Source organism: Microcaecilia unicolor, chromosome 7 (genome assembly GCF_901765095.1).
Source record: "Microcaecilia unicolor chromosome 7, aMicUni1.1, whole genome shotgun sequence".
Lineage (NCBI taxonomy): Eukaryota > Metazoa > Chordata > Amphibia > Gymnophiona > Siphonopidae > Microcaecilia > Microcaecilia unicolor.
In genome coordinates, this window is record NC_044037.1 from 173611082 (window position 1) to 173638620 (window position 27539).

Here is a 27539-nt window from a genome sequence, read left to right on the forward strand (position 1 = left end):
ATTTTCAGATTTTGACCATTGTAATGTCATTGCTCCAGCTTTCTCTCTGTTTTCCTCACTCTCTTTTGCCTCCATCATACCATGATGTAGCAAATTAGCTAATGTGCTTCTAGATCTTCTGAGTACATGACCAGCATATTCTTTGGATTAGGTCTTTACCAGGTTATTTCCAGCTCCCATCATTTCATGTTCCTTTCCATTTAAGATCATGGCCTTATATCTAACTTTCATAATTCTTCTATAATGCCTGCATTTGCTTTATAGCCTATTATGTAAGTCTGTGTTTCAGGTCCATATCCTACCATTGACACAATATGGTGCTCATTTTCGAAGCATATGGATGTCTCAAAGGTTGAAATGGATGTCCACATGCTTAAAACATCCAAATTCCGATTTTGCATAGGCTGAAAAAGTTCATCAACACTGCGGTATGCCCATATAGCAATGAGGCGTTTTCTAGGCGGGACTAGAGAGGCCTGAAATCTGGATATTAAATTATTGAAGGAGAAGAAACATCAGGAAGTCCTAAGTTAGACCTGTTTCAGGCATGTTGAGGGTACAGAAAGGTGCTCTGATTGAGCAGCTGTCCCACTGGAAGGATTACGGTATGTCACCTCCTTAATCCCCCAGTGCTTGCTGTCCCTCTCCCCTGAAAGTGAAACCAGAAGGGGATACAGACTCTATGACCGCTTCAGGTATTATGGGCATTCTTAACAGAGCAGAGAGTCTGAGGAGAAGCCTAGTGGTTATTGCAGTAGCCTGTAAACCATGGGACCCATGTTCAACTCACACTTCAATTTTTTTTTTTAATTGTGAGCCCTCCAAAACAGAAACATGCCTACTGTACTTAAATATATAAGACACCTGTAAGCCTCAAGGCTATTGAAGTGGGGTACATTCAGGTACAGGTATGTTTCCATTTCTGGAGGGCTCACAATTAAAAAAAAAAAAAAAAAAAAAAAAAGAGTTAAAATGGGATTTGAACCTTGGTTTACAGTCCACTGCACAAACCATTAGGCTGACCCTCTGCTCTGCATGGATGCTGTGTGGCCATGTTCTAAGAATGCTGCTATACAGGGCTTAATTTGTAGACAAAAACGGAAGTGGAACTGTGGAGCTGGTCAAGGGGGCAGGTGGGCCAGGGGCAGCAACAACAGGAAAATAGGGACTGAATTTCACTGTTCTGCTCCATTCTCATTCCATCCCCTACTGCTCCATGCAGGCTTCCTGAAACACCCCTGCTGTTCTGGAGTCTGAAAAGAAGTGGTGGAACTGTGTTCCAGGGTGTTCCCCCAGAAATTAAGCCCTGCTGCTATATAGACATCCATGTCCCTTGTTTTCCCCAATTTAAAATTTGGACTTTTCAGTTTGTAAAATGGATGTTCATGCTGTATGTTTCCAGCGCATGGGTGTCCATCTCGCGTATTTTCAAGGAGGCTGTATCCTATTTGAAAATACATGTGATATGGACGTCCTTTTGGGACATTCTGCCTTGGATGTTTCTATTCTGACTTGATCTGGAATTGGAATATCCCTGTTTGGAAGAGGGCATGAGAGTGAGAGGTAGGAGGAGATCCCAGAAAGAACTATTTTTTTTTTGGGGGGGGGGGGTTGTGGGAAGAGGGACAAGTACTGGAGATCCTTTGAAAATCTCTAAGAGAGTGGAGTAGGATGTGGGAAGGGGTGTTGTGGAAAGGGAAGGCAGACAGAGAAGATCTGGGGAGGAGGTGCTGGCAGCAGTAGAGAGGCTCCAGGATAGGAGACCAGAGTAAAGAGAGGCTAGGAAGAAGAGAACTCAGGATGGACCATGGGAAGAGGGAGAGGACCCAATAAAGGGGACCTAGGTCTGGAGGTCCCTTCTCAAGTCTCTGCCCTGTGCCTCATCATGCCTGGACCACCAGAGATGAACACGTAGGCCTGGGGTGGGGAGCCTACTAGGACATGGGGGGGGGGTGGCAATTTAGGATGGAGGGTTGGGTGTGGTTGGTGAGGGGGCTTGTCTTGTTGGGGGAGGTCATATCCCCTTATGTGGGCTCCAGTCCATATTCAGCCTGGAACCACATAAATGTCTTATGCAGGTCCCGGCTGAATATTTGCTGGGACCCATATAAGTCCCAGCGGCCAGCACATGTTTGGTCAGATCCAGATATTGAACGCTGACCGACACAGACTGAATATTGACTGGGTAATTCTTAAAGCTACATTTCCAACAACACAGGTGCTGCCTCTGGAGAGATGAACTCTGCCAACCACAAAAGGCCAAAGAACTAAGTCCAGCACCTATTGGAATGGAGAAGGGGGTAAGGTGGGAGATATAGTCTGGGTCAGTGTCATTGTCTCCTGGGTATGTGTTGGGTAGATGGGTTCATAAGATTAGTCTGGTCATTTGGATAGGCTTGCTTGAATAGATGGGTTTTTAGTGCTTTCCGGATGATAATGAGAGGCATAATTGAACGGCGCTGGCCAAATCGATAGCTGGCCATCTTCGGGGCCGGCGCCATAAGCGGGTGGAGCCAAGCCAAATCGCTCGCCTGGTTTATATGAGATGGCCGGCTTCGGTTTTCAGCCATAATGGAAACCAGGCCCGGCCATCTCAAACCCGGTGAAATGCAAGGCATTTGGGTGTGGGATGAGCCAGCATTTGTAGTGCACTGGCCCCCCCTGACATGCCAGGACACCAACCGGGCACACTAGGAGGCACTTACAAAAATTAAAAAAAAAATAGCTTCAAGGTGCATAGCACCCTTACCTTGTGTGCTTAGCCCCCCAAAACCCACTCACCACAACTCTACACCATTACCATAGCCCTAAGGGGTGAAGGGGGGCACCTACATATAGGTACAGTGGGTTTTGGGATTTTTTGGAGGGCTCTACATTAACCACCACAAGTGTAACAGCTAGGGGGGGGATGGGCCTGGGTCCACCTGCCTGAAGTGCACGCACCCACTTAAAAAACTGCTCTAGGGACCTGCATTACTGCTGTCAAGGAGCTGGGTATGACATTTCAGGCTGGCATACCGGCTGGCAAAAAAGTTTTAGTTTTTTTTTGGGGGGGTGATCCCTGCTTCCCTCCGGTGGTCATCTGGTCAGTTGGGGCACTTTTCCCAGACTTGGTCCTAAAAATAAATGGACCAAGTCCCGGCCGGCGAAATGCTCGTTTGAGCCGGCCTCTTTTTTTCCATTATTAGCCGAAGCCGGCCATCTCGTACCCACAAGCCCCCACCCTGCCCTCATCCCGCCTTCACTACCCTACCAACACGCCCCCTTGAAGGTTGGCTGGCGCCGCGATGAAACAGCAGTTGAAGCCGGCCAAAATCGGCTTTCGAATAATACCGATTTGGCGGGATCAGGAGATTGCCGGCGATCTCCCGATTGTGTTGGAAGATCGCCGGCGATCCCTTTCGAAAATAAGCCTGAATGTAGCTTAAATTTGTTTTACAATAATAATTACATAACGTTTTGTATGATATATTTTAATGTTACCCTGTTGGATTGATTTGTTTATACATTATACCAGTGGTTCCCAAACAAGGTTTTCAGGATATCCACAATAAATATTCATGAGAGAGATTTGCATGCAGTGGAAACAACTGCATACAAATCTCTCTCATGAATATTTATTGGGATATCCTGAAGACCTGACTGGCTGGAGTGCCTCCAGGACCAGGTTTGGGAACCACTGCATTTTATACCGATTACTGTATCTTATTTTTGTGTTATTGGATTAATCTGTTTTACGTTTTTGTCGTATATTGGATAGAATTGTTATATTACTGTTCTGATCCTTTTTGTATTATTGCACATAGAAAAACAGATTAAAAGTTCTTATATTAAGCTGCTTATTTTAGAAGCTCTATTCGTGCTTTGGAGATCTGAAAACTGGCATTTAGACATTCATATTGCTTGAATGTCCAAATCCCCATTTTATAAAGCCAGGAAATGGACATCTAAAACTGCAGTTTGTCCATATGGCAAGAGGGCATGGTTTGGGTGTGTGTTTGGGTGGAATTAAGAAAGAGCCAAAACACAGATGTCCAACTCCAATTGCAGAACAAGAAGGGACTTCCTTGTTCAAAAGATGGATGTCTATATTTAGACCTGGTACTTGGCATGTCCAAGTTATAGAAAGGTGCTCCGATCCGCAATTCTCCTCTGGATGCAATAAGGGAAATCACAGTAGGTATTTTTCTGTCCCTGGAGGACTCACAATGAAAAGAAAATAAAATTTACCAACAGCTACAGAGAGATTTGAAGCAACAACCTCTAGCTCTCTGCCCTGTTTTCAGCTCTAACCATTAGACTGTTCCTCCATATGGATAGCTATTTTAGAATATGGACGTTCCTCTGCTGTCCCTTGTCTGTAAAATGGATGTTCATGCTGGATGTTGCCAGCATTTGGCCATCCTTTTGTTATATATTTTAGAACAGGCTGAATGTCAGCAGATTTCTGTTCTAAAATACATGTGAAATGGACCCTCATGTGATGTACAGACTTGGACGTCCATATTCTGAGGTGGATGTCCTTTCTAAAATGCCACTTCATATTAAATATGTCTGTGGATGTGTGATATTGTTTGCATGCATTTGACAGAGAGTGTATACATGAGTGTCTGTGTATGTGAAATCCATCCTTTCCACTGCAACAAAAGTTTGAACAGAAGGTAATTCTCCATTATGTCAATGGATTCTCTATGGCACTGGAAGCTAAAGCAAAAGCATCTTCTAGTAAGACAGTCACTCAAAGCTTTTTAAATTGGACGATTCTGAACTTGGAATACAGAGTAAGGCCATGAACAAGCAACAAGTACAATCATAAATACTTGATAACCCTCACAGCGGGCAGTCGGCTCTTTGCAAAGAGAAGCGAGGAGCTCTCCGTGCTCGGATATGTTTGCTTGGCTTTTTTTTTTGTTCCTCTTTTCATCTTTTATTCCTCTGTGAGTTTATCTTGTTGTTAGCATCACATGATCCCCTCTTTCTTATTTCACACCGGCAGAAGTACTGGGCTAGATTTGGGAGCAGAGCTATATAGCATACAGCCCTGTTTTAACACCATCAACTCCAACTACTACTATCAGTACTTACTGTATCATTTTCAAAGCACTACTACACCTTCTGGACAGATACACAGCAACAGGTCTCTGGTCTACTCCTACAAACAGATCTGAGCCCTGTAATTCAAAAGGAATTATCCAGATAACAGCAGCTGTTATCCAGATAATTCCTCTAGCTGGCACTATCATGTAGTCCTACTAAATATCCTTGTATAGGGTGATGCAAAAAAAAGTAACCCCATAGAGTTGTTTTTTTGCTGTTTTCTCAGCAACTGCTTGGAATTTCAAAGTGAAATTTTACAGCTTTATTTGTTGTTACTATCTATGTTTATGTGCTAAATGGAATGACATTATTTTAAAACACGGCAAAGATATAGACTTTTTAGTATGACTATCCAGTGATAAAGTTTGCACTGTAAAACTACCATTATTTGAAAAAATAAAAAAAGGAGTACCAGCTTACTGTTAATGACATCACAGTGATGCAAACTTCTTTCTTGGGAGCAATGCTGGAGGCCTATCACAAGCTCCACCCAAAGCTGCAAACAATCGCCAAACTCAAGGAAGGGCTGCAGGTGACCCGGGACAGCCTGCCATAGAGACCAATCGACAAGGCTGTTAAGAACTTCCCAAAGTGACTGAAGGCCTGTGTTAAAACTGGGGGTTGACACTTTGAGCATTTACAGTGACTGCGAAATTCTGACTCTTTGTTAACCTGTATCGTTTGAATGATGTATTTTACTGTGTTTTACCTTGAACCTTTTTTAATGTGCAAAAATCACTAGGTATTATTTATTTATTGCTGTATTTGTATCCCACATTTTCCCACCTATTTGCAGGCTCAATGTGGCTTATATTATATTAATGCTAAAATGTCAGTAACAGCAATAGAGCTTAAGATAATTAAATGTGGTTTAACAGTAATACGTAAGTATGAGTGACTAAATAAGTATGTAAAATTCCTCATTGAAATTCAAAGCGGTTCCTGAGAAAAGGGAAAAAAAAACTCTAGAGAGTTACTTTTTTTTTTTGCCTATAGAATGTCTTGGCACTATCTGGATAGTGTTGGATGGTGTGTGGGTGGGAGACTGTATAGCCATAAGTTTTCCGGAGAATAATTAGCCAGCTATTCAGATTACTATCTGGATAAAGCTAAAAGAGCAAACAAATGAGGGGCATAATAGAAAGGGGTACCCAAGTTTTCCTGAGGGACGTCCTTGCAGGCGTCCCGGCGAGGGCGGGGAAACCCGTATTATCGAAACAAGATGGGCGTCCATCTTTCGTTTCAATAATACGGCCGGGGATGCCCAAATCTCCACATTTAGGTCAACCTTAGAGATGGTCGTCCTTAGAGATGGTCGTCCCTGGTTTTTGACGATAATGGAAACCGAGGACCCCATCTCAGAAATGACCAAATCCAAGCCCTTTGGTCATGGGAGAAGCCAGCATTTGTAGTGCACTGGTCCCCCTGACATGCCAGGACACCAACTGGGCACCCTAGGGGGCACTGCAGGGGACTTCATAAATTGCTCCCAGGTGCATAGCTCCCTTACCTTGGGTCCTGTGCCCCCCCCCCCAAAACTCACTCCCCACAACTGTACAATGCTACCATAGCCCTAAGGGGTGAAGGGGGTCACCTACATGTGGGTTTGTGGTGGGTTTTGAAGGGCTCACATTTACCACCACAAGTGTAACAGGTAGTAGGGGGATGGGCCTGGGTCCGCCTGCCTGAAGTGCACTGCACCCACTAAAACTGCTCCAGGGACCTGCATACTGCTGTCAGGGAGCTGGGTATGACATTTGAGGCTGGCATAGAGGCTGGCAAAAAATATTTTTAAAGTTTTTTTTAGGGTGGGAGGGGGTTAGTGACCACTGGGGGAGTAAGGGGAGGTCATCCCCAATTCCCTCCGGTGGTCATCTGGTCAGTTCGGGCATCTTTTTGAGGCTTGGTCACAAGAAAAAAATGGACCAAGTAAAGTCAGCCAATTGTTCGTCAGGGATGCCCTTCTTTTTTCCATTAAGCACACCCCAGTCCTGCCTTTGTTATGCTTCCGACACGCCCCCAGGAACTTTGGTCATCCCTGTGACGGAAAGCAGTTGAGGATGCCCAAAATCGCCCTTCGATTATGCCGATTTGGGCGACCCTGGGAGAAGGACGCCGTCTTCCAATTTGTGTTAAATAAGCCTGTTAGTCATTGTCACTCTCTTTGTGGCTTCCTAGCCTTAATCATCTCCAAATTAGACTACATGTATTGGCACTCTCTCCTGCTAGGACTCCCCAACACCTATTTACACAGATTATAGCTTATCTAAAACATGGTCAAAAGAAATTCATCTATGTCTCTTCCCTCTTTCAAATTGAACAATGGTGGTGGAGCTGTTGCATACAGTATCCCCTAAAAAGTTCTAGTCTTGTGTCATGATGCCTCCCCCTCTTCTTATCTAGTCTCCTTATACCTTATTCTCCTCAGAGAATACCCTGCTGTTCACAACAATACTTGCTGGTGGTATCTTCATTCCCACAGGTTTACTTGGATACTATTCAAACCTCTTCTTTTAGTGTGCCAGTCCCAGCCGTATGGAATAGCCTGTTGGCCTATCTTAGATTAGAAACCTCCCTTAGTAAATTTAAATCACTGATCAAATCATTTTATTTTTCCACAGCCTTCCCAAATGCTTTGAATTAAAGACTTCCACAACCCCATATCCCTCACTATTACTCAAGCTGGCTTTGCTTATGAACAATGAGAAAGAGAAATCATTATCCTGTGTGCATTTTACCTCCTACTACTTCCCTCCTGTATACTGTATTCTTGCCAATCCCTTCTTTCCTTGTTTCAGTGGCGTAGCCAAGGGTGGGCTGGGGTGGGCCCAGGCCCACCCACTTTAGATTCAGGCCCACCAAGTAGCAGCACACCTATAATGTGGCTGGCAGGGACCCCAAGCCCCACCAGCCAAAAACTCCCAACAACTGTTTGCTGCGGTGAAAATCTGCTATTTAAACGATATACGGGGGGAGAGGGGTTGTTTGAAAGACCATATGGCATTCAGGCAAGAGAGGGAGAAACCAATCACTTGTAGGACAAGGCAGAGTTCTGCCCACCCACCTTGGGTCCAGGCCCACCCAAACTTGGGTGTCTGGCTACGCCCCTGCCTTGTTTATGAAGTTATTTATTTTGCTGTTTATTTTTCTGTCTCTTTTCTCATCCCATTTTAACATCTGTAAACCCCCTGGCTTCTCTTGTGATATAGGTGGTATATCCAATAAAACTGAAGCTGAACCTACTGGCCCTTGGATCTGGTCAGGAAGAGGCCACTGGAGACTCTGGCAAGGGTTGTTTCTGTAGAGGGCATAAGCACATTCAAGTAGCTTGGATGTGAAAGGGAGGAGGGAGATGGGATGACAGTTGGAAGGGCAGATAGGCTCCAGTGATGGATTTTTGAGGAGTGGTATAATCACAGCATGTTTGAAGGCATCAGGAACAGTTGCAGTGAAAAGTAATAGAATGAGGATATGACAGATAGAAGTAATGACTTTAGGGGAGCTATAACTGAGTGGGAATAGGATCAGAGAACAGATAATGTTTGGAGGGGAAGAAAAGATATGCAGTTTCTTCCTCTGTGATTTTAGGGAAAAAGGGGTGTCAGGGGCTGAAGATGTGAGAATGAGGTGTGGGAAGGAGAGATATTTTATTTATTTGATTCTTTTATATACTGCCTTTCTGTGGTACAATCAAAGCAGTTTATATATTACAATCAAGCACTTTCTCTGTCCCTAGTGGGCTCACAATATACGTTTTGTACCTGGGGCAATGGAGGGTTAAGTGACTTGCCTAGGGTCACGAGGAACTGCAGTGGGAATTGAACCCAGTTCCCCAGGTTCTTAGCCCACTGCAGAGATGGCCTGGTGAAGAACTCAAGGTTAACCTTGTGAACCTTGTCATAGAAGTAGTCTGCCATAGTCAGGGCAGAAAGTGAAGTGGAGTTTGGAGATGGAGGAACTTTGAAGAGGGAGTTTAATGTAGCAAAATGATGCTGAGGGTTGGAGGCAAAAGAGTTTGTCAAATGGACATAGTACTATTGTTTGGCAAGTACAATAGTAGACTAGAAGGAGCTCAACAAGAATCTGAAAAGTATGAAATCAGCATGAGTGCAGGATTTTAGTCAAATACACTGCAGAGTGGGCACAGGATTATACGTAGCAGATTCTGTAGGTCACTTAAGGCTGGGGTTTGGTTGGCTTCACAGAACAGGGAATGGGAGAAGTGAAATTCCAAAGAAGAGGAGAGCATAGTGTTATAGGAAGAGACTGACTCATTGACAGACTTGGATAACATAGTGGGTGACAGAAGAGGTAAAACAATGGAGGAAAGAATGCAAGGGCCAATGACCTGAATATTTCTAAATGTGTTGGAGGTGACTAGATTAGATTGTGGGAAAGGATAGTTAAAGATGAAAGTTATCAGATGATGGTCAGACAGAAGAAGAACTGAGGTAGAAAGGGAGCAGTTGTTGGAGAAAAAGACAAGATGGAGGCAGTGGCCATGCCCATGCCTCTGCTTTCAGTTATATTGGTCCTATGCTCTTGGAACTCACTCCCCCCTTAGATCTGCTCTGAACCCTCTTTGAAGACTTTTAAAACTGCACTCAAAACTCATCTATTCAGACTGGCTTTTCCATCTTTTAGTTAGTTGTCTTCCTGTCTCTATCCATTTTATTGAACCTTTCTTATCAATCTTTTTCTAGCTAGCCATTGTTTTATATTGTACTCAACTTAGATACCATTGTTTTTGGTCACACGCAGTACATCAAATTAATAAATGATGATAATGATGATAATATTGTGGAGCATAGGTGAAGGCTGAATGAGGAGTTTGAAGCAAGAAACATTGAGGCATAAGAGCTGGGTTATTGGCATGAATGTTAAAGCCTCAAAAAAAATGAGAGGTGAGGAAGATGGTTCAAGAAAGATGGAAAACCAGGAGTAAGAAAGAAAGGAAGGAAGGAAGGAAGAGAGTGACTTTTCAGAAGGGCGATAAATGACAGCTACCTGGAGAGGTAGTGGAGTGGCCAAATGGGAGTAGCCAAATGGGCACAGTGTATGGGAGAAATGGTAACCTTCATGGCAGAGGGCAGCCAACTGAAGTTAAAGAGTACATAAGAACATAAGAATAGCCATACTGGGTCAGACTGATGGAAGCAGAATACTGGGCTTCATGGACCAACAGTGGCCAATCTAGATCTGAAGCACCTGGCAGAATCCCAAAGAGTAGTGAGATTCCATGCTACCAACCTCAGAGAATGTAGTGGCCAGCCTCAATGATAAGTAGTCTTTATGGAAAAGCCAAGTCTCAGAGTAAGAAGATGCAGAGTATGAGATATAAAGAAGTCACGAATATAGACAAGCTTGTTGGCAACATTGTAGACATTCCATGGGACACATGAGAAAGGGAGAGAAGAGGAGGAAGGAGAGGAATATGAATAAGATTAGAATGGTTACCAGTTGATCTGAACAGGTAGATGAGAGTTGCCTTGAAGAACCAGGATTGGGATTGATATCCTCAGCTGAGAGGAGGAGAAAGAGCAGGAAGGTATGGAGAACAGTAAGGGAGGCATGATGATAGTAACAAAGATGAGATGTGCTGAGAGAGAATGGAGATGGTTGAATGAAAGGAAAAAAAATTGAAGTGCAAGAGCAGAGGAGAGTTGAAGTGACAAAAGTAAAGGATGGGCAGTGTGGTCTTGAAATTTGTTATGGTTTGAGATAGACAACACTGAGAAGAGTTATCAGGAAGAAATAGAAGAGAAGGGAAAATACAAACTTGTAGAGATGGAACAGCAAGTGCCTTCTGGTATGTGGCTGGATAGAACGCAGAGTTACAGGAGCTCAGACCCAAATGGGTCTGGATGGACCTGGGAGTCACCCCAGAGGATGCTAGAAGGAATATGAACATGGATTGTAAATCTCCTCAACACCTGGCAAGTGGCTGGATGGCGCACAGGGTATCAGCAGCAGAAGCTCAAGTGGGTCATGGTGGAGTCAGCCTGGAGGGCCTTGAGAGTAATATGTGGATGGGCTGTAAAACCTCCCTTCCTGCCCCTCTTTGGGCTTCTAGCTTATTAGGATCTGGGGAGGGATCTGGCAACATAAGTCTTTATTCTCAACTACTGTTGGGGGGGGGGTCCTGTTTTATAACTCCTGTATACTTATACTTATGTTGAGTCCAGTTACTGCAGTGACTTTCCACAGTCGGGGACCATATACCAGAGCTGCTTGCAGATTCTTATAATCAAGGGCCTTAAATTCAGCCTCCAGGTGTCACTGTTGTGGAAGAAGAGGGAAGGTTTCCTCCCAGCAGGGTAGTGAATGCTGGCTCTGTAACTTCCCCAGCCCTGGCCTGGCTCAGAAAGTGAAATACCTGACCAAGAAGTCAGCTTAGTGACATGGCTGTGCACTGCCATTAGGAGAAATTTAGGGCCTCCACACTACAGTGCACAGCTCTGCTACTGAGCTGGATGCAGATTGTCATTTCTTGCAACAATCTTTAGTATGTATTTGCACTGAGTAATGAAGTTTGTATCCCTCTGTTATTTCTAATTTAAATGCAGTTATGTTCTCAAGATTCATTCAATAAAGGGTTGGTAGAGCCTTACTTACTGTTTCTGTTCTGTTCTCAGGTGCCACAGATACTACTACTACTACTATTTAACATTTCTAGAGCGCTACAAAGTGTACGCAGCGCTGTACAACACAGAAGAAAGACAGTCCCTGCTCAAAGAGCTTACAATCTAATAGACAAAAAGTAAAGCATTTAAATTTAAAATATTTAAGCAGTCAAGCACAAGAGAACAGTCACAGAAGGACAGAAGATGTTGAAGGGTGGTCAGTGTGATTAGGTGTAACTCTGGTTGGAGTAGTGGGAGAAGGTGATAGAAGAATAGAAATGGGTGAGGTAAAGTAATGAGTGGGTTGATAGGGAGGTTATATAAGACATGTCACTCTAGGGGTGGGTGGGTAGAGGGGTAGGGTGGGTGGAAGCAGGAGAAGGTATTCTCTGCAGCCTATCTGTGAGATGGAAAATGCTCTCTGAAGCTGCTGCTATAAGTTGTAGTTTTCTCTCCCTGAAAGAGATCCAAGCCACACCCACGAAGTTCAAACTGTCAGTGGGGAGGGTGAGGGGAGGAAATGGCAGTGCTTGATGAAAAGAGAGCTCAGTTTGATAGGAGATATACTATAGGATGTCATTCTGAGGCCAGGCTAAGTCTAAAGCAGGAGAAGGTATTTCTCTGCAGCCTATCTGTGAGATGGAAAATGCTCTCTGAAGCTGCTGCTATAAGTTGTTAGTTTTCTCTCCCTGAAGAGATCCAAGCCACACCCACGAAGCTTCAAACTGTCAGTGGGGAGGGTGAGGGGAGGAAATGGCAGTGCTTGATGAAAAGAGAGCTCAGTTTGATAGGAGATATACTATAGGATGTCATTCTGAGGCCAGGCTAAGTCTAAAGCAGGAGAAGGTATTCTCTGCAGCCTATCTGTGAGATGGAAAATGCTCTCTGAAGCTGCTGCTATAAGTTGTTAGTTTTCTCTCCCTGAAGAGATCCAAGCCACACCCACGAAGTTCAAACTGTCAGTGGGGAGGGTGAGGGGAGGAAATGGCAGTGCTTGATGAAAAAGAGAGCTCAGTTTGATAGGAGATAAACTATAGGATGTCATTCTGAGGCCAGGCTAAGTCTAAAGCAGGAGAAGGTATTCTCTGCAGCCTATCTGTGAGATGGAAGATAGCTTTCTTTGCACTATAAAATCACTCTATGAAGAGAAAAGAATATTTTTATTTAATTAAAAATAAAACAGGAGCATTGGGCCTGACATTCAAAACGTAGCCCGGCTAACTCCTGCAGTTGGTAGTGAACCTGGAAATTCAATGCCAGGGCCATATCCAGCCATCGGTATTGAATTTCTGTTTTGTTTTTTGCTGTGTCAAATATAGCTGGTTAAGCCGATATTCATTGGCTGACCAGCTAAGTTATAGCAGCCAAAGATAGACCTGCTATTTATGCGGGTCTATTTGGCTGCTAAACTTAGCAGGTCAGCCAATGAATGTTGGCGCAAACTGGCTATGTCGCACGACATAGCCGGTGACCGGGCTAGTTATTGACTGGGATATTCAGCGGGAGATAGCTGGTTATTTCCTGCTGGATATTGGCGGATAGCCGGCTTGAAGGCCATTAACTGGCCAGGCGCTGATGCTGGCTGGTTAAATGCTTTTGAATATCAGCTGGAGAGTTCCTACCCAGCTCTTCCTCTCCCCTGCTAATTCATTCTTATAGCTTCCAATAGTCCCTCAGCAATACTGTTAGGCTGACATATGCCCTACAGCTATACAGCACTGAATCAGAGGTCTCTACATCTTTCAGAAGCCAAACCTGAGCTGCTTAATATTCAAAGCGATTTAACCAGGAAAGAGAGGCTCCTGCCCAGTTAAATCTCTTGTGACTACCTGCAGCACGTATCTGAGCAGTGCCGTTGATCACCACCACAGTCCACTCCTGCACTGTTCGGTTAGTGTTGGAGTGGTCTGTAGATGAAGCATGGGAGGAGCCAGGACTTAACCGGTTAGCGACTATATTCAGACCACTAACCAGTTAAGTAAGCAGCTAAAGTTAGGTCAATAAAGCTGTCCTAACTTTAGCTGCAGAAGTAACTGGGCACTGGTCTGAATATTGGCTGCTGTCTGGTTAACCTCCAGGTAGCGTCAGAGGGGTTCCAGCTACCCTATCTCAATCCCAATCCCACTTCCCAGCCCCCTCCAAACTCCCCGAAAAATAATCAAGGCCAGGCCTGAGCTCGCCCATGTCCTCCCATCCCTGTAGGCCCTCGCAGTCTAGGGGGTGAAATGGGCAGCAGCAATGCACACTCACTTCTGCCCAGCTTGGCTGCATCTTCAAAATTGCTGCCGTGACCTCAAGCAACAGCCTTGCAGTGGGCATTGCCCCTGCCTGTTCCCCCATTAGACCACCATTGAGTTGCTAAGTAGGCCTGGGGGGGGGGGGGGTCTATGAGGTGGGGGGGGGGGTTATGTTGTTCAGTAGCGTCTCTAGACAGAAATATTTGGGGTGGCAAAAAGGGGCAAGATAGTTAAGGAGATTGGCAAGCTAAAGTGGCATTTCTGTATATCACCCCCCCCCCCCCCCCACACACACACACACTTTTAAATTAACAATATAAGTCACCATGGCCTTCTATGCATTAAAAAAAAAACATTCTGCTCCATTCCAGCTAGTTTCAGCTACCAGGTAAAACCACCGTTATAATTGATAGCATCATTCAAGAATTTTTTTGTGTGTGGGAGTGAAGTCTGGATTCTCTACAGGATTGGATAGAATCTCAATATAAATCCTGTACCTCCAGTTCTATATCACAAATTCTATATTCCCCAACAACAGAGCTATCTATCTTACAGCACACCAGACAAAAATATTCAGATTGTGATTATCACCTCAGGAACAGCAAACACTCCTTCCACTGTCAGAAACTTTGTTTAAAACAGATGGTTTTTTTTGTTTGTGTGGTTACTCCACAGCAGTGCTTCTGAACACAGTCCTCGGGGTACACCCAGCCTTTCAGGTTTTCAGGATATCTACAATGCATATGCATGAATAGATTTGTATACCATTGAGGCAGTGTGTGTAAATCTCAGGCATTGTGAATATCCTGAAAACCTGAGTGGCTGGTCTTCAGCATTTTTAATTTAGGAGTCAAAGGCTTGCTTTCAAAAAGGGCCAAACATTTTGCAAAATAATGCAAAAACTCTGCAAAGAGACATTCAAAACCTACATAGCAAACTTACCAATCCTAAGAGCCCTAACCCACCTATGAAAAGCTAGTGCTGTAAATATTATACTGGGCCCTAGAACACCAATATACCTACTACTAGGAAAATGCCTACTTTTTAGACAAAATATGGGGGAGGAGCAGCCATAACTCACTGTTATGTTGCATATAATGAAAGGGCCAATAGAACCTCACTTACTCTTCCTTCTCTGACTTCAGGTGACATAGATAGCTTTGCTTGCTCTGTACAACCTTTCTGTAAAGAGAAAGTACAGTTTTATTTGATCAAGAATAAAACAGGAACAGTGTTTCTACCCAGCATTCTCTACTGTTAACTCATTCCTCCAATAGCCTCTCAACTTTGCTGGCAAACTGATATTCTCCTGCAACTATATAGCACTGAACAGAGGTTTCTACACCTTTTAGAAGGCAAACAGAAGGGTTTTATTAATCTGATTTTTATAAAAGAATCATTTCCCTTATATGCTTACTTATTTTGTAATCTGCCTAGTTAATAGGTGGGCTATAAATGTTTTAAATAAATGTAACCCAGGTCTCGTGGTCCCCCCTAGCTCAGATCTCATCCAGGCCACAAAGCACAGTTTTACTTTTTACCACCACCGGATACGTCAGGGGACCACACACACCACACTCCCAGTTCCAGTTCACCTGCAGTCGAACTTGGGAGTGAGTTAATGGTCCAAAATAGCGATCCAGGGTGTTGGGAGCTTGAGAACTATGATGCTGCTTTACTTTCAGTCTGGGAACAAGCGTTCTCACTCTGTCGCCAAAAATCACTCCTAACTCTAGGAGTTTGATTTAAATGCAAACCAACTTTATTGGAACTGCTGCAACTAGCAGTCAACACTTCAAACTATTTATATACATAGTTCTGTTCAAGATTCGGTTGTGATAATCTTGACCTCTCTTCCTCCCTCTCCAGGTAGTTCACAGCTATACATATGTATATCCCTCCTGTCCTTTACCTATCCTTTTGTGCCAGGAATAAATCCAAGGCTGTTTCCAGTACTTCTGATTTCCAGTCCAATTCTTGCAGGCACAGTCCCTTTAGGCTGTCTTTCTTCCAGAAGTGCACCTCTCAGGGCTACACTCCAGCCTTGGGCAGCTTCCCGTGCCCTTATCTCACTTCCAAGTAGGACTCTCATTGTCAACCTGAAGCTCACTCTCCTTCTCCATTGCCACTTATGGGGCAGCAATGTGCCTTATAACAGCCTGCATTTATTTCTTGCACTCCAGGATGCCCCAGTACTCCCAAGGTTCCTGGCAGGGGTACAGGCAAACAAAGACCTCGGTGCTGTGTTTTTTCAGCTGTTACTGGACAATTTAGCAAAAGTAGTTTTCCAGCTACAAGATTGCACAACTGAAAATATATCCGCAATTGACACAGATATGTTGACTCCTGAGGCAGGCATACCATTTGCCAAAACATGGAACTGGGTCCAGTCTTTTATATCTAGTCATTGGCAACAAAGATTTTATCTACTCAGCTTTTGGTGTCCCGCCTGGATTGGTTGCCCCACGTCCCTTCCCTGCACCTTAGACAGTATCTTCCTTCATAGGGAACACTTCTTGGTGTGTTTGGCACTTCTGCTTTTTCTTTCTCGCACTCCAGGATCCCCCAGTACTCCCAAGGGTTCTGGTGGGGGTACAGGCAACCAAAGACACTTGTGCACTTCCCTACAACTTCCTTTATTAAACTCTAAACTCCACCCCTGCTGTCACTCTTTAAGGGAAACACTTTCTCTCTGCAATTTATTTCAACACCACTCCCTTGGACTGGGCTTTCTACTACCCAGGGACATTCCAACTTTCCAACCCACTTGCAGGGACCTTCCTTCCCCCAGGCCCTTTGGAAAAGGGAGAGAAGGAAGACAGAGAAGATTCTGGTGAGGGTGTTCAAGGGGAAAGATGCTGGGCAGAGAACGAGAGGCAAATGGGGATCCTGATTGGGCAGGGAGGGGTGAGAAAGAGAAAGAGATGCTGCAGAGCAAGAAAGGGGAGAAAGAGAGTGGATGTTAGGCAAAGAGTCAAGTGCCCTCTAAGCTGTGCAGGAGTCCTCCACTGCATTCCTGCCACTGGGAGGTGATGCTTCAATATTGTGTTTTTAATTACTAGGGATAGGCAGGTGCTCTGGAATCCTCAGAACTTGCCTATCCCTGCCTATTGAAAATGTGATATAGAAACAGCACTGCCACTGGCAGGAATGTAGGTGAAGGACTCTCACACAGCTTAGAGAGAATACTGGTCAGAATGAGAGAGAAAGGGATACCACTGGAGGAATGAGAAAGAAACGGGACATGAAGCATGAGATACTGGGGGGGGGGGGGGGGGGGGGGGGCAAAGAGGCAAATTCTAGGTGAGGGGGGGAGCAAAAAGGGAGATAATGAGTAAGAGACAGAGAGAAAGAGGAATGCTATTGGGGTGTGGAGGAAGAGCCATTTCTGTTGGTAACCTGTCTCCTCTGCCCATCTCCATTGCTGAGGAGCATGAGACCTGTAAATCCAGCACTGATTCTGCTGGACTGTCAGTTACTGGAGTACTGGCCCTATAATTTCCAATGAAAGATGCAACATATGGTGACAAAGTTTGATTAAGAATTACCAAAATTCCAGAAGTAGAAACTGAAACACTTCAGTAAGTAAATTATAAATCAAGTTGAGCAGCTGAGCATCATTGAGGGGTCCAGTTGCCAGAGCCATCACAGAGCTACGCTGTAAACTATTCAGAACATGCCAAGAGGAAACTTCCCTGCAATTTTGGAAGCAGATAAGGCATTCCTTTTTCCTCAAGGGTAGTATCTAGTTATGAGGTGGTAGGAGTGAGGTGGTCTAGAGGTGGAATGAAATATTGGATTGGGTAATGTATTGGAAGGTAGAACTCTGGGATAAAGGTTAGTAAGCTGATATATGTTTATGAATTGGATATGGCCATCCCAAACTATAATCTGCTCAGGAGACATAGAGATGGCAGAAAAGAAAAAGGAGTAGCTTGTTATATGAAAAATGCAGAGTGCATGAACAGAGGAAGCCCTGTGGACTTTCGTGGAAGGAGGAGATGGTACTTCCATCCACAGCAGAGTGGTCTATAGACTTCCAATGCAGACAGAGAAACTAGAAAGGTTGGTTGGAATGAGGTGAAAGGTGGTGTTACTCAGATTTTAACCTGCTGGATGTGGCTTGGAATATCCAGTCTGCAGAATCTGTAAGAAGCTGAAATTTTAGATGCCTTTCAAGGAGCTCTGCTCAGACAAGCGGTGATGAAATCCACAAGGGATGGAGTGATGCTGGACTTGGTACTCACAAATGGACAAAGCCAGGTCAATATTTAGCTGCAGTGATCAGAGGTTTGTTTGTTTATTTTTTTAATACTGGCTGTGCAATAACCCCCCCCCCCCCCCCCCCATATATATATTCAGTGGGGATATCCAGATAGTCAGAAGGCTTATAGACTGCAGATTGTCAGTAGCTATCCTATAGCAGCAGTATTCCGCCACTACACATACAGCTGATCACTTTAGTTTAGGGCAGCTTTTTACTGGCTTAAATTAAACTGCTTAGCTATATGGATAGCAGCTAAATATCGCTGCTGTATGTATAGTTACATGAAATGCTCTTGTCTTTCCTCAGCACTGTCTGGATAGTGTTAGCGCTTTCAGTGGGAATTTTTGGTGGTACTATTCATACTGTGCCACTGAAAATTCACAGACAGAACAGAAAGTGAAAGTTCCCCAATGTTTCCAGGGCAATCCAGATGTGTAGAAGACAATTTTTTCTTTAAAGTGTAGGGTTTTGCAGCTGGGAGGGAGCAACTTTTTTCCTTGGATTTCCCTGTGCATGTTTAATTAAGTTATCAGGGGAATAAGTACATCTTTCTTGATCCACTCCATTTAGAGAATTTCCTGAAGGATAAATGATAGTAAATGTAGGTTACTTTTTTGTTGTTGTTGTGTTAGATATAAACGCTTTTTTTTGTGTGTGTGTGTGGGGGGGGGGGGGGGGGGGGGGGGGGGAAGCTATTGTAAGTTCCTTATTTTTGCAGCTCCAGATTGGTGTTTTGATCTTTATAGTTGGATGTGGCTACAATTTGAATTATATCTTTTGTATTTTAGACCTTTAATAGCTTTGGTAAATTCTGGTAATGAGATTAGCCTGTGCAACAGGTCCTGATTTTGACCAGACACACATGGGAGTTTTATCTAGAGGCCAACCGAGCACTGGTTTTGGTTTCAGCTTCGGCATTCGGCCTTATTTCGGTTTCAGCTGAAAATGGGTTATACTACATTTACATGCTCACAGCTACATCAGCCCTTGACCTGGCATAACTGCAGTTGCATCAGTGCAGCAGGGACTTGCTTAACTTATGTGCATAAGTGGGAGCCATGCCAACTGCCCGCCCATGACCTACCCATGTACACACACCCTTGCATTTACATGCTTTGCCACTTATGCAAGTCAGGGGCGGACTGAGAGTGATCTGTGCCCCTGAGCAGTGACAGTGATCTGGGCCTCCCCACCACTGCGCTGCTGCCACCTTCACACTGCCTTGCTGCCGCCCCCCCCCCCCCCACCCCCACACACACCTCTGTCCCTGAGCCTCAGTGGGCCCTTCCTATCCTACCTTGAATGGCTCTGGTGGTCTACTGGCTTCTTCGGGGACAGGAAAGAACTCCACTCTTTCTTGCTCACTACCACTATTCAGCCTGGCACCACCATGTTTTCAAAATGGCAGCCAAGACTTCCTGCAGTAGGGAGTCTGCAGCAGGAAGTCTCGGCAGCCATTTTTAAAACACAGCGGTGCCGGGCAGAATAGCGGCAGCAGACAGGAAAGAGTGTTGTTCTTTCCTGACCCACCCTCTCACAGAGACCACTAGATCACCAGGGCTCTTCAAGGTAGGATCTGGGGGGTGCGGGGTTGTAGTGTGTGACTGTGGCAGTGGACAATCAGGCAGAGCCCCTGGGCCCCCTAGAGCCTTTGGGCCCTCAGGCATTGCCCAGTTGTCTGAATGGTCAGTCTGCTCCTGATGCATGCCATTATAGAATATTGGTTAGGGGCCCTGCTAGCACTTTCATGGGTAAATATACACTTACGCGGTTAAGTGCTAGTATTCTGTAAAGTTACATGAGCAAGGGGTACGTAAGACCACCTATATGTATATTCAACACCAGAAAGGCCTAAGGTAAATGGATAACTTATCTGTTTAATGGCTGAATATTGCTGTTAAATGAATAAATTTAGTGTCACCTCCACCCCACTCCTAACCTGACTCATCAAAAAGTTAATATCTGGCCATTTAGGGGTCCTTTTACCAAGCTGTGGTAAGCATTAGCAGGTGCTTACTGCAGCTTAAAAGGGCTTACTGTGGGATGCGCTCTGGCGTCCTGTGCTAAGTTCCGGGTTAGCACAAGCACATAATGCACTAAAAATTTATTTTTATTTTTACAGTGGAGGGGTCATGTCTGGGGGAGCGGAGAATGGGTGTTTCTGTGGTAATCAGCACAGCTACATTGCTGAGCGCTGATTAGTGCGTGATTAGTGTGTGAGCCTGCACTGCCTACATAATAATTGGTGATAAGGGCTCACACACTAATGTTTATTAATGGCCATGCTCTAATGGCAACATTAGTGCAGGGCCGTTAATACAAAAATTGAAAAATCAGCCATTTTACTGCTGCGCTAAAAATGGCCTTAGTGCACAGGAAAGACTTGTGTAAGGGCACACTAAGGTCACTTTTTAGCACTGCTTTGTAAAAGTACCCCTTAATTATTTAAATAGCCTAAAAGTGGTGACCATAAAATTTCTGGAACTATATGGATAAGAGAATTATGTGTTTGCCTCCTTCTGGTGAATGAATGATTCTCTCTGTATATCACTACTACTACTACTACTATTTAGCATTTCTATAGCGCTACAAAGCGTATGCAGCGCTGCACAAACAGAAGAAAGACAGTCCCTGCTCAAAGAGCTTACAATATAATAGACAAAATAAAGCAAGCAAACCAATTAATGTGAAGAGGAAAGAGGAGAGGAGGGTAGGTGGGGCGAGTGGTTACAAGTCAAAAGCAATGTTAAAGAGGTGGGCTTTCAATCTAGATTTAAAGATGGTCAAGGATGGGGCAAGACGTAGGGGCTCAGGAAGTTTATTCCAGGCGTAGGGTGCAGCGAGACAGAAGGAGCGAAGTCTGGAGTTGGCAGTAGTGGAGAAGGGAACAGATAAGAAGGATTTATCCATGGAACGGAGTGCACGGGAAGGGGTGTAGGGGAGGACGAGTGTGGAGAGATACTGGGGAGCAGCAGAGTGAGTACATTTATAGGTTAGTAGAAGAAGTTTGAACAGGATGCAAAAACGGATAGGGAGCCAGTGAAGCAACTTGAGGAGAGGGGTAGTATGAGTAAAGCGACCCTGGCGGAAGACGAGATAGGCAGCAGAGTTTTGAACCGACTGGAGAGGGGAGAGGTGACTAAGTGGGAGGCCAGCAAGAAGCAGTTAGTAGTACGCAGCGCACCTGATCAGGCTGCTCCAGAAGAAAAGGCGAGGTTGTTTGAGGAGCTGAGGGGAGCTCACCATCTCCTGTAATAAATGAAAGGAAAGGAAGGTAAGCCAGATTAACAAGTGATTACTCTACTTAGTAACTGAGTACTTTACTGAGTGGAGGAGTGGCCTAGTGGTTAGGGTGGTAGACTTTGGTCCTGAGGAACTGAGTTCAATTCCCGGCACAAGCAGCTCCTTGTGACTCTGGGCAAGTCACTTAACCCTCCATTGCCCGCCACATTGAGCCTGCCATGAGTGGGAAAGCGTGGGGTACAAATGTAACAAAAAATAAAAATTGTCCATTTTTATGATCTCCGTGGAGTCGGGTGGCAGAATGTTAACCTCCCGTATTATTCACAAAGAGACTATCTTTAGCTCCTGACTCAGATCCAAACTTTGTTCAGTTAGATAAAGAAGCAGCTGGAGATCTACCACAGACCTATGGACTACAAAATAACTTTCTAAAATATATACACATTTAAGCATAGATATTTCTGTATTTTTGTAATGCTGCTGTAATTAATCATGTACGGCTCAATAGTTAGCCAGTAGTGGTCAGTACTTTTGTAAGCGCTGACCACCGCCAATTAAATTAGACTCAGATATTCAATACTGGGCAATGGCCGGGCAGTGGCATTGAATATCTGGGTCTGCAGCTGTGCTTGGAAGTTATGAGGATACAGCCAGTATTCAGTGCTGCACCCTCATTTCTAACCAGAAAAAATTAGGTTTGCTTTTTCTGTGGTCCAACTTGCTTGGTTGTTTATGCAGGCACTGGGAACACCTCTCTGTATTGGGCACCCCTAAATTGCATGCAGATATCAAGCTAAACCCACGTCAATGTTTTTGAAAGCTTTCTGCATCGGACCCTTAGGTAGATAACACATACATCCTTTTGAAGATCAACCCCAACAAGGTCAAGATCAGGGAGTAGAAACTGGACTCAAGAATGCAACATTAGGACAGATTTAACCTGTTTCTTGGTGAACTGGGTCCGTCTGATAATATTAAAGAAGGTTCATGTTTAAGCAGCTGACAACTAGGAAATTTTGCCTTTCAGAAATTCACTGGATGACATAAGGATCAAACTTTCCCTTGACAAAGCAATGATCTCTTGTGGACACTGTACTGGGAGAAGCACTTACTGTACAAGTTCTGTTGCAGAAAATCTGGCTTCTCTTCTTTATCACTGGCCTCTGAGCCCAATAACAAGCAGCCTGTGAAGAAAAGAACAGACAATATAAAGGGTCAAAGGACAAGGGCCATGGATTTGATAGACTGCCTCTCTGTGGTACAACCAGTGGATGATTTCCTAAAGCAGGAGTGAGAAGTGTCGGTCCACATTGCTGCAACCAGTTGGGTTTTCAGGATGTCCCAAATGAGCACGAATAAGATCTATTTGCATACAATGGATGCAGTGCATGCAAAGAGATCTCATGCATCACTCCTTGGCCCATCTTGACTCAAATATCTTGAAATACTTGACTTCTGAATTTGGGACTTATACCCTCCTTTTCTTTCAGGTGGGTAGATCCCTTGGGGCATCTGTGCAAATTGGTAGACCCACAGTGGGCAGATGAATGCTGTCTTCTATTTGTCACTTTCTTTCAAGGGTAAATTTGGTAGTACCCAGTCGTCAAATCTAGGACTGAAAACTTCTTGCTGCTCATCAGATAGTCCAGCAAATTGTCTACCTTTGGCAGTGTGCACTGATCTGAGATAGTTTTCTTATTCAAGGCTCTGTAGTCTATACATATGCATATTGATCTTTTTTCCCCTCTAGCTACCACTATAGGTGAGGCATAAGAACTTTGGGACTATTTGATGATTCCAGCATCCAGCAGTTCTTGAAGCTGCTTTCTAACACTTTCTACATCAGGGCTCAATTCCCACCAAATCTCCATTTGATCTTGGGCAAGTCATTTAATCCTCCATTGCCTTAGGTACAAACATATTGTAAGCTTTCAGGGGATAGGAAAATACCTAATATTCAAAAGTGTAATTCACCTTGAACTACTACTAAAAAGGCATGAGCCAAATTCTAATGGAAATTAGGACTGCTATATGTGTGGTCCTCTTAAACAAATATATTAACATTCATCTATTCATCAAAGGGAAGTTTTCAAACAAAAGCACTTAAGATGGTTTGTACTTGATCTATGAGGTTCTGTTGACAGCCTTTAGGGGACTCAATTCCTGGCAGAGGTTTGCTGTGCTGAACAACTGACTTCCTACCATTTTTTTGAAACATACTTTTTACTGAATTGTCTTTTTAACAGATTCTGTCAGACTCAGACAAGTATTACAATTCCCCTCTATAACATACTGTTCTGAACTCCCTTCTTCCCATCCATCCTACCCAGATACCAAATGTACCCTCACTCCTTCTCCTCCAGTCTGGCCCACTTATCCACCAGCCACCATCCACTGCCTCCCAACTCACTCTTCTATATCACCCAAGTTAATACAAAGCCCCATAAAAGCCATGAGTCTTACAGCAAAGCCATAACCCTGAATAAGAAATGTATAATATAAAACTGTAACCATCACTAACAGACTGTGCAGTTGTCTGTCACCCACTTTTGGTTAGCACAGGTCATTACTAAAGTCTCAGGATATCAAAATGCCAGAATGTCCAAAAATGTAAGTACCCAGAGAGGCTCTTCCTTTGCTAGTTATCCCCCCTTATAGATTGTTCTGAATCTGAACATGTCTCCTCCTTTGCCAAGAGATTTCTCACTTCCCCTGAGGCAACCACATAATCTAATCATGCGTCTTCAGCTCTTGTGCCTTCTGGAGAAACTCCTTATAAGTGAGAGTTCTCCTAGGCTTCTAGTTCTGTGCTATGACAAACATAGCAGCCAACATCAGTTGCACAATTAATCCGTTAGCCTCCCCCATATCTCCATTTCCTTTTACCAACCCAGGAGTACCACTCACCTATCCCAACTTACTGACCCATGATGCAGTTTCTCTGTCTAGTCTCATCTCTCTCCACAATAGCCCAACTCTACATTCCCACCACATATGATCAAAGTTGCCCTCCATTTCACCCCCTGCCCCCAATATCCTGCATTCTGGCACCCCGACATAATAGCCCCGACAAAACAGCCTTGTAACAAAATATCCTTTGACAAATCAGCCCCTGACAAAATAGCCCTTAAAAAAATAGCCCCCTAGAAAAAAATAATATATCACAAAAAAGATGATAAACTATAAGTGAAATCTTCACTGATAAAGACTCCTACCAGCATTGCATTGTATTCATGATCTGTTCTTCTGTTTAAGGAAACTATTCTTCCATCAACATGCTAATTTAAAAAATATTGTCATCATTTTCATAGTCTTATCAACCTTATCCTGTTTGGCAAGGTAAGATTATTAGGGAAAAAAATAAAGTGCCATATTCAGGGCAGCCTGATTGGGCCCTTTTGTTGGGGGGCTAATTTGTCAAGGGCTATATTGTAGGCAAGCCATTTTGACAGTGGCTGTTATGTCGGGAGCTTTTTTGTTGGGGCTATTTTATTGGGGGCCATTTTGACTGGGTACCCCTGCACTCCTTCCTCTACCTTGCTTCACTAGTCTGGAAGGAGTCAGATACATCCACAACACTACTTTATACTGCTGCTGCCTTCAGTTGGTAGACATGAACATCTGCTGATATACCTGTATACCTCATCTCATTCCTTCTGCTCTATTTGCATACCCAACACTCTGCTCCAGGCTTCTGCATGTGGATGCTGTCCATATCTATAGATCTTTAGCAGGCTTTTGTAGATTCTTGAAACTAATCTTTTGCCTCCCAAAACCCCAAATACACATTCTTCTATCCTATTTGACTCTCTGTGAATATTAACCAGGTTCTCTGGATGCAACATAAAGTATTACAACTGAAAGTAATGAAAAAGGATAACCTAACTCTGGTGCACGCCTCAATTTGCTGAGGAGACAGAAAAACCTCATTCATAGACAGCTGCAATAACTTATCCAGTCCACTCTCCTCTATTCTCCATATTATGATATTTGAAAAGGGCTGAAAGTAAACAACTCTTCCCTTGGGGAACATCAAATCTTTAATTCCCAGCTTCTTCCAAACAGTTTTCCAACTTGCAACCAAACTGGATAAAAAAGGGTGAGAACCCAAGCTTGCTTCTTGATCCCTCAACCTCCCCTTCTCTACATCCCTTCCAGCCCAATACTGACTGCTCCCTGGAGAGTATCTCTCTCCAACTCCACCCTCCCAGAAACTTAATGCCCCCAGTACTGCTGCCATATGATACAATTTGAAGCATGGATATACCAGCCTTACCTCATGTACTGGCAAGGCCAGTCTCTCCCAGTATCTCTGCTTTCTTCCCTTCACAATCTTAGTAACCATTCAATTAAAAAAAAAAAACAGCAACCTTGAAGCACCCTAATAGGTAATGCCAAAAAGAGGTACAACAAATACAGGAACTATTGCTATTTTAATTGAAGCAATTCTCCACATCCAACTCAAAGTCAGGGAACTCTATCTCTTCAGCTCTTCTCTCACACTGCCGCCAAAATTGGCTTATAGTTCAGGTTATACAGCAGTTTAACATCTTCTGACAGACATACCGTTAAATATCTAAAATCCCTCCAGCTCTATCACACATATCCTCACTGCTAATGCAGAGGATTTCTCATGATTAATTTTGAATGCAAACTCCCTGGCAAATGCCTCTATTTCCTCCAACAATGTGGGGAACTGACTGTTTAGGCCTTTCCATACACAGTACAGTATTGTCTGCATGTAAGGAGAATTTTGTCTCTACTCCTTCCACTCTGACTGGGATTATATCTGCATTCAACCAAACTCTGCAGACAAAAGTCTCCAAAGCCTTTGCAAAATGCAAAGGGGACAGCAGACACCCCTGCTAAGTTAACCTAAGCACCAAGAACTCCTCAGACGTCCATCCATTAGCCAAAACTGCTACCATGGGTTCCCTGTATAATACAGCATCAGCCTGGTTGCCATATTTCTACAAAAGAACCTGAAAGAGAGATTGGCTTGAAGCTGCTGAATTGGAACTCCTCCAAAAGCTTGACACTTTCCACCCTAGGACTACTTTCCACCCATAGAGGCAGTGGATTCATGGAACACTACAGGTGTGAACGAATTTAACTACTCTGAGGTCATCCTGAGTTTGTTCTCTCTTACCCAGCTGACAGTTAATTGAACAATCCAGCCATTATCTCTCCCTTTCCACAACCTGCCAGTCACTATCCAATGCTTTCTTTATTTCCCTCTCTCATCCATGCATCTTCCTGTATATGTACCCATATCCTGAACTTCCCTTCATGCATCTGACAAAGTAGACTCTAGTCCTGGAAAGCTTATGCTTCAATAAGTTGGTTAGTCTAAGGTGCCAACTGCTTCTGTCAATTAAAAAGATATTCACTTGCTATTCTCATTATGTGCATTTCATAAGGAACTCATCATTACACAGTGCTTAATCGGTAACAACTATTAGGTGGAAGACAGACACAAGAGATCCTTTTATTGTATAGTCTTAGGCACTGCACTGGAACAACAAAACAATTATTTATGCTTCAGAACACCGAATAATAGTCACTGTGTGGCAGAAAGGTGGAATACCATCTCATTTGCAAAGCAAAATATAATTATAATGCCTAACTGAACTGCTAGTGTCTATGATGCTACACGAGACACAACAACAACAGTTACATTAATTATTTCTGAAATGCATTTCTAATTCCTATTTAGTAGGAGAGACTGGCATGTGAGTTCTCACCTTCATCTGGCATGAAGTCAAACTGAACAGGAATGCCTGTGTCTTGAGCAGAACCCAGAAAAGACAGACAGAGGATTTTACCATCTGGGCCCATGATGAGACTGCCAATTGAGCTGCTTTTACAGTACTCTTGAAAATACAAATAACATATTTGCAAAGTTACAGATTTAAAAAAAATAAATAATCCAAAATTGTTAACCACATTTAGATCTACAAACACCTGATGAAACAGCTTCAGAAAGAGGCATAGTGGCAAGCTTCCTCAGAGGCTGTTTCATCTCTTAAGAAACATCTTCAAAGTTTATTTCTGTTTGATTTGCATGCGTAC

General features: G+C 43.8%; 1 protein-coding gene across 1 annotated transcript in view; it reads right to left on the reverse strand.

The window, feature by feature from the left end:
- Positions 1–15456: 15456 nt before the first annotated feature.
- LOC115475094 (uncharacterized protein KIAA2012-like) overlaps positions 15457–27539 on the reverse strand; it is a 92820-nt gene continuing 80737 nt past the window's right edge. The window contains exons 10-12 of the mRNA XM_030210833.1: positions 27212–27340; positions 22580–22651; positions 15457–15689 (exon numbers count right to left, since the gene is read on the reverse strand). Coding sequence (XP_030066693.1) covers positions 15457–15689; positions 22580–22651; positions 27212–27340 — 434 coding nt within the window. The remainder of the gene's footprint in view (positions 15690–22579; positions 22652–27211; positions 27341–27539) is intronic.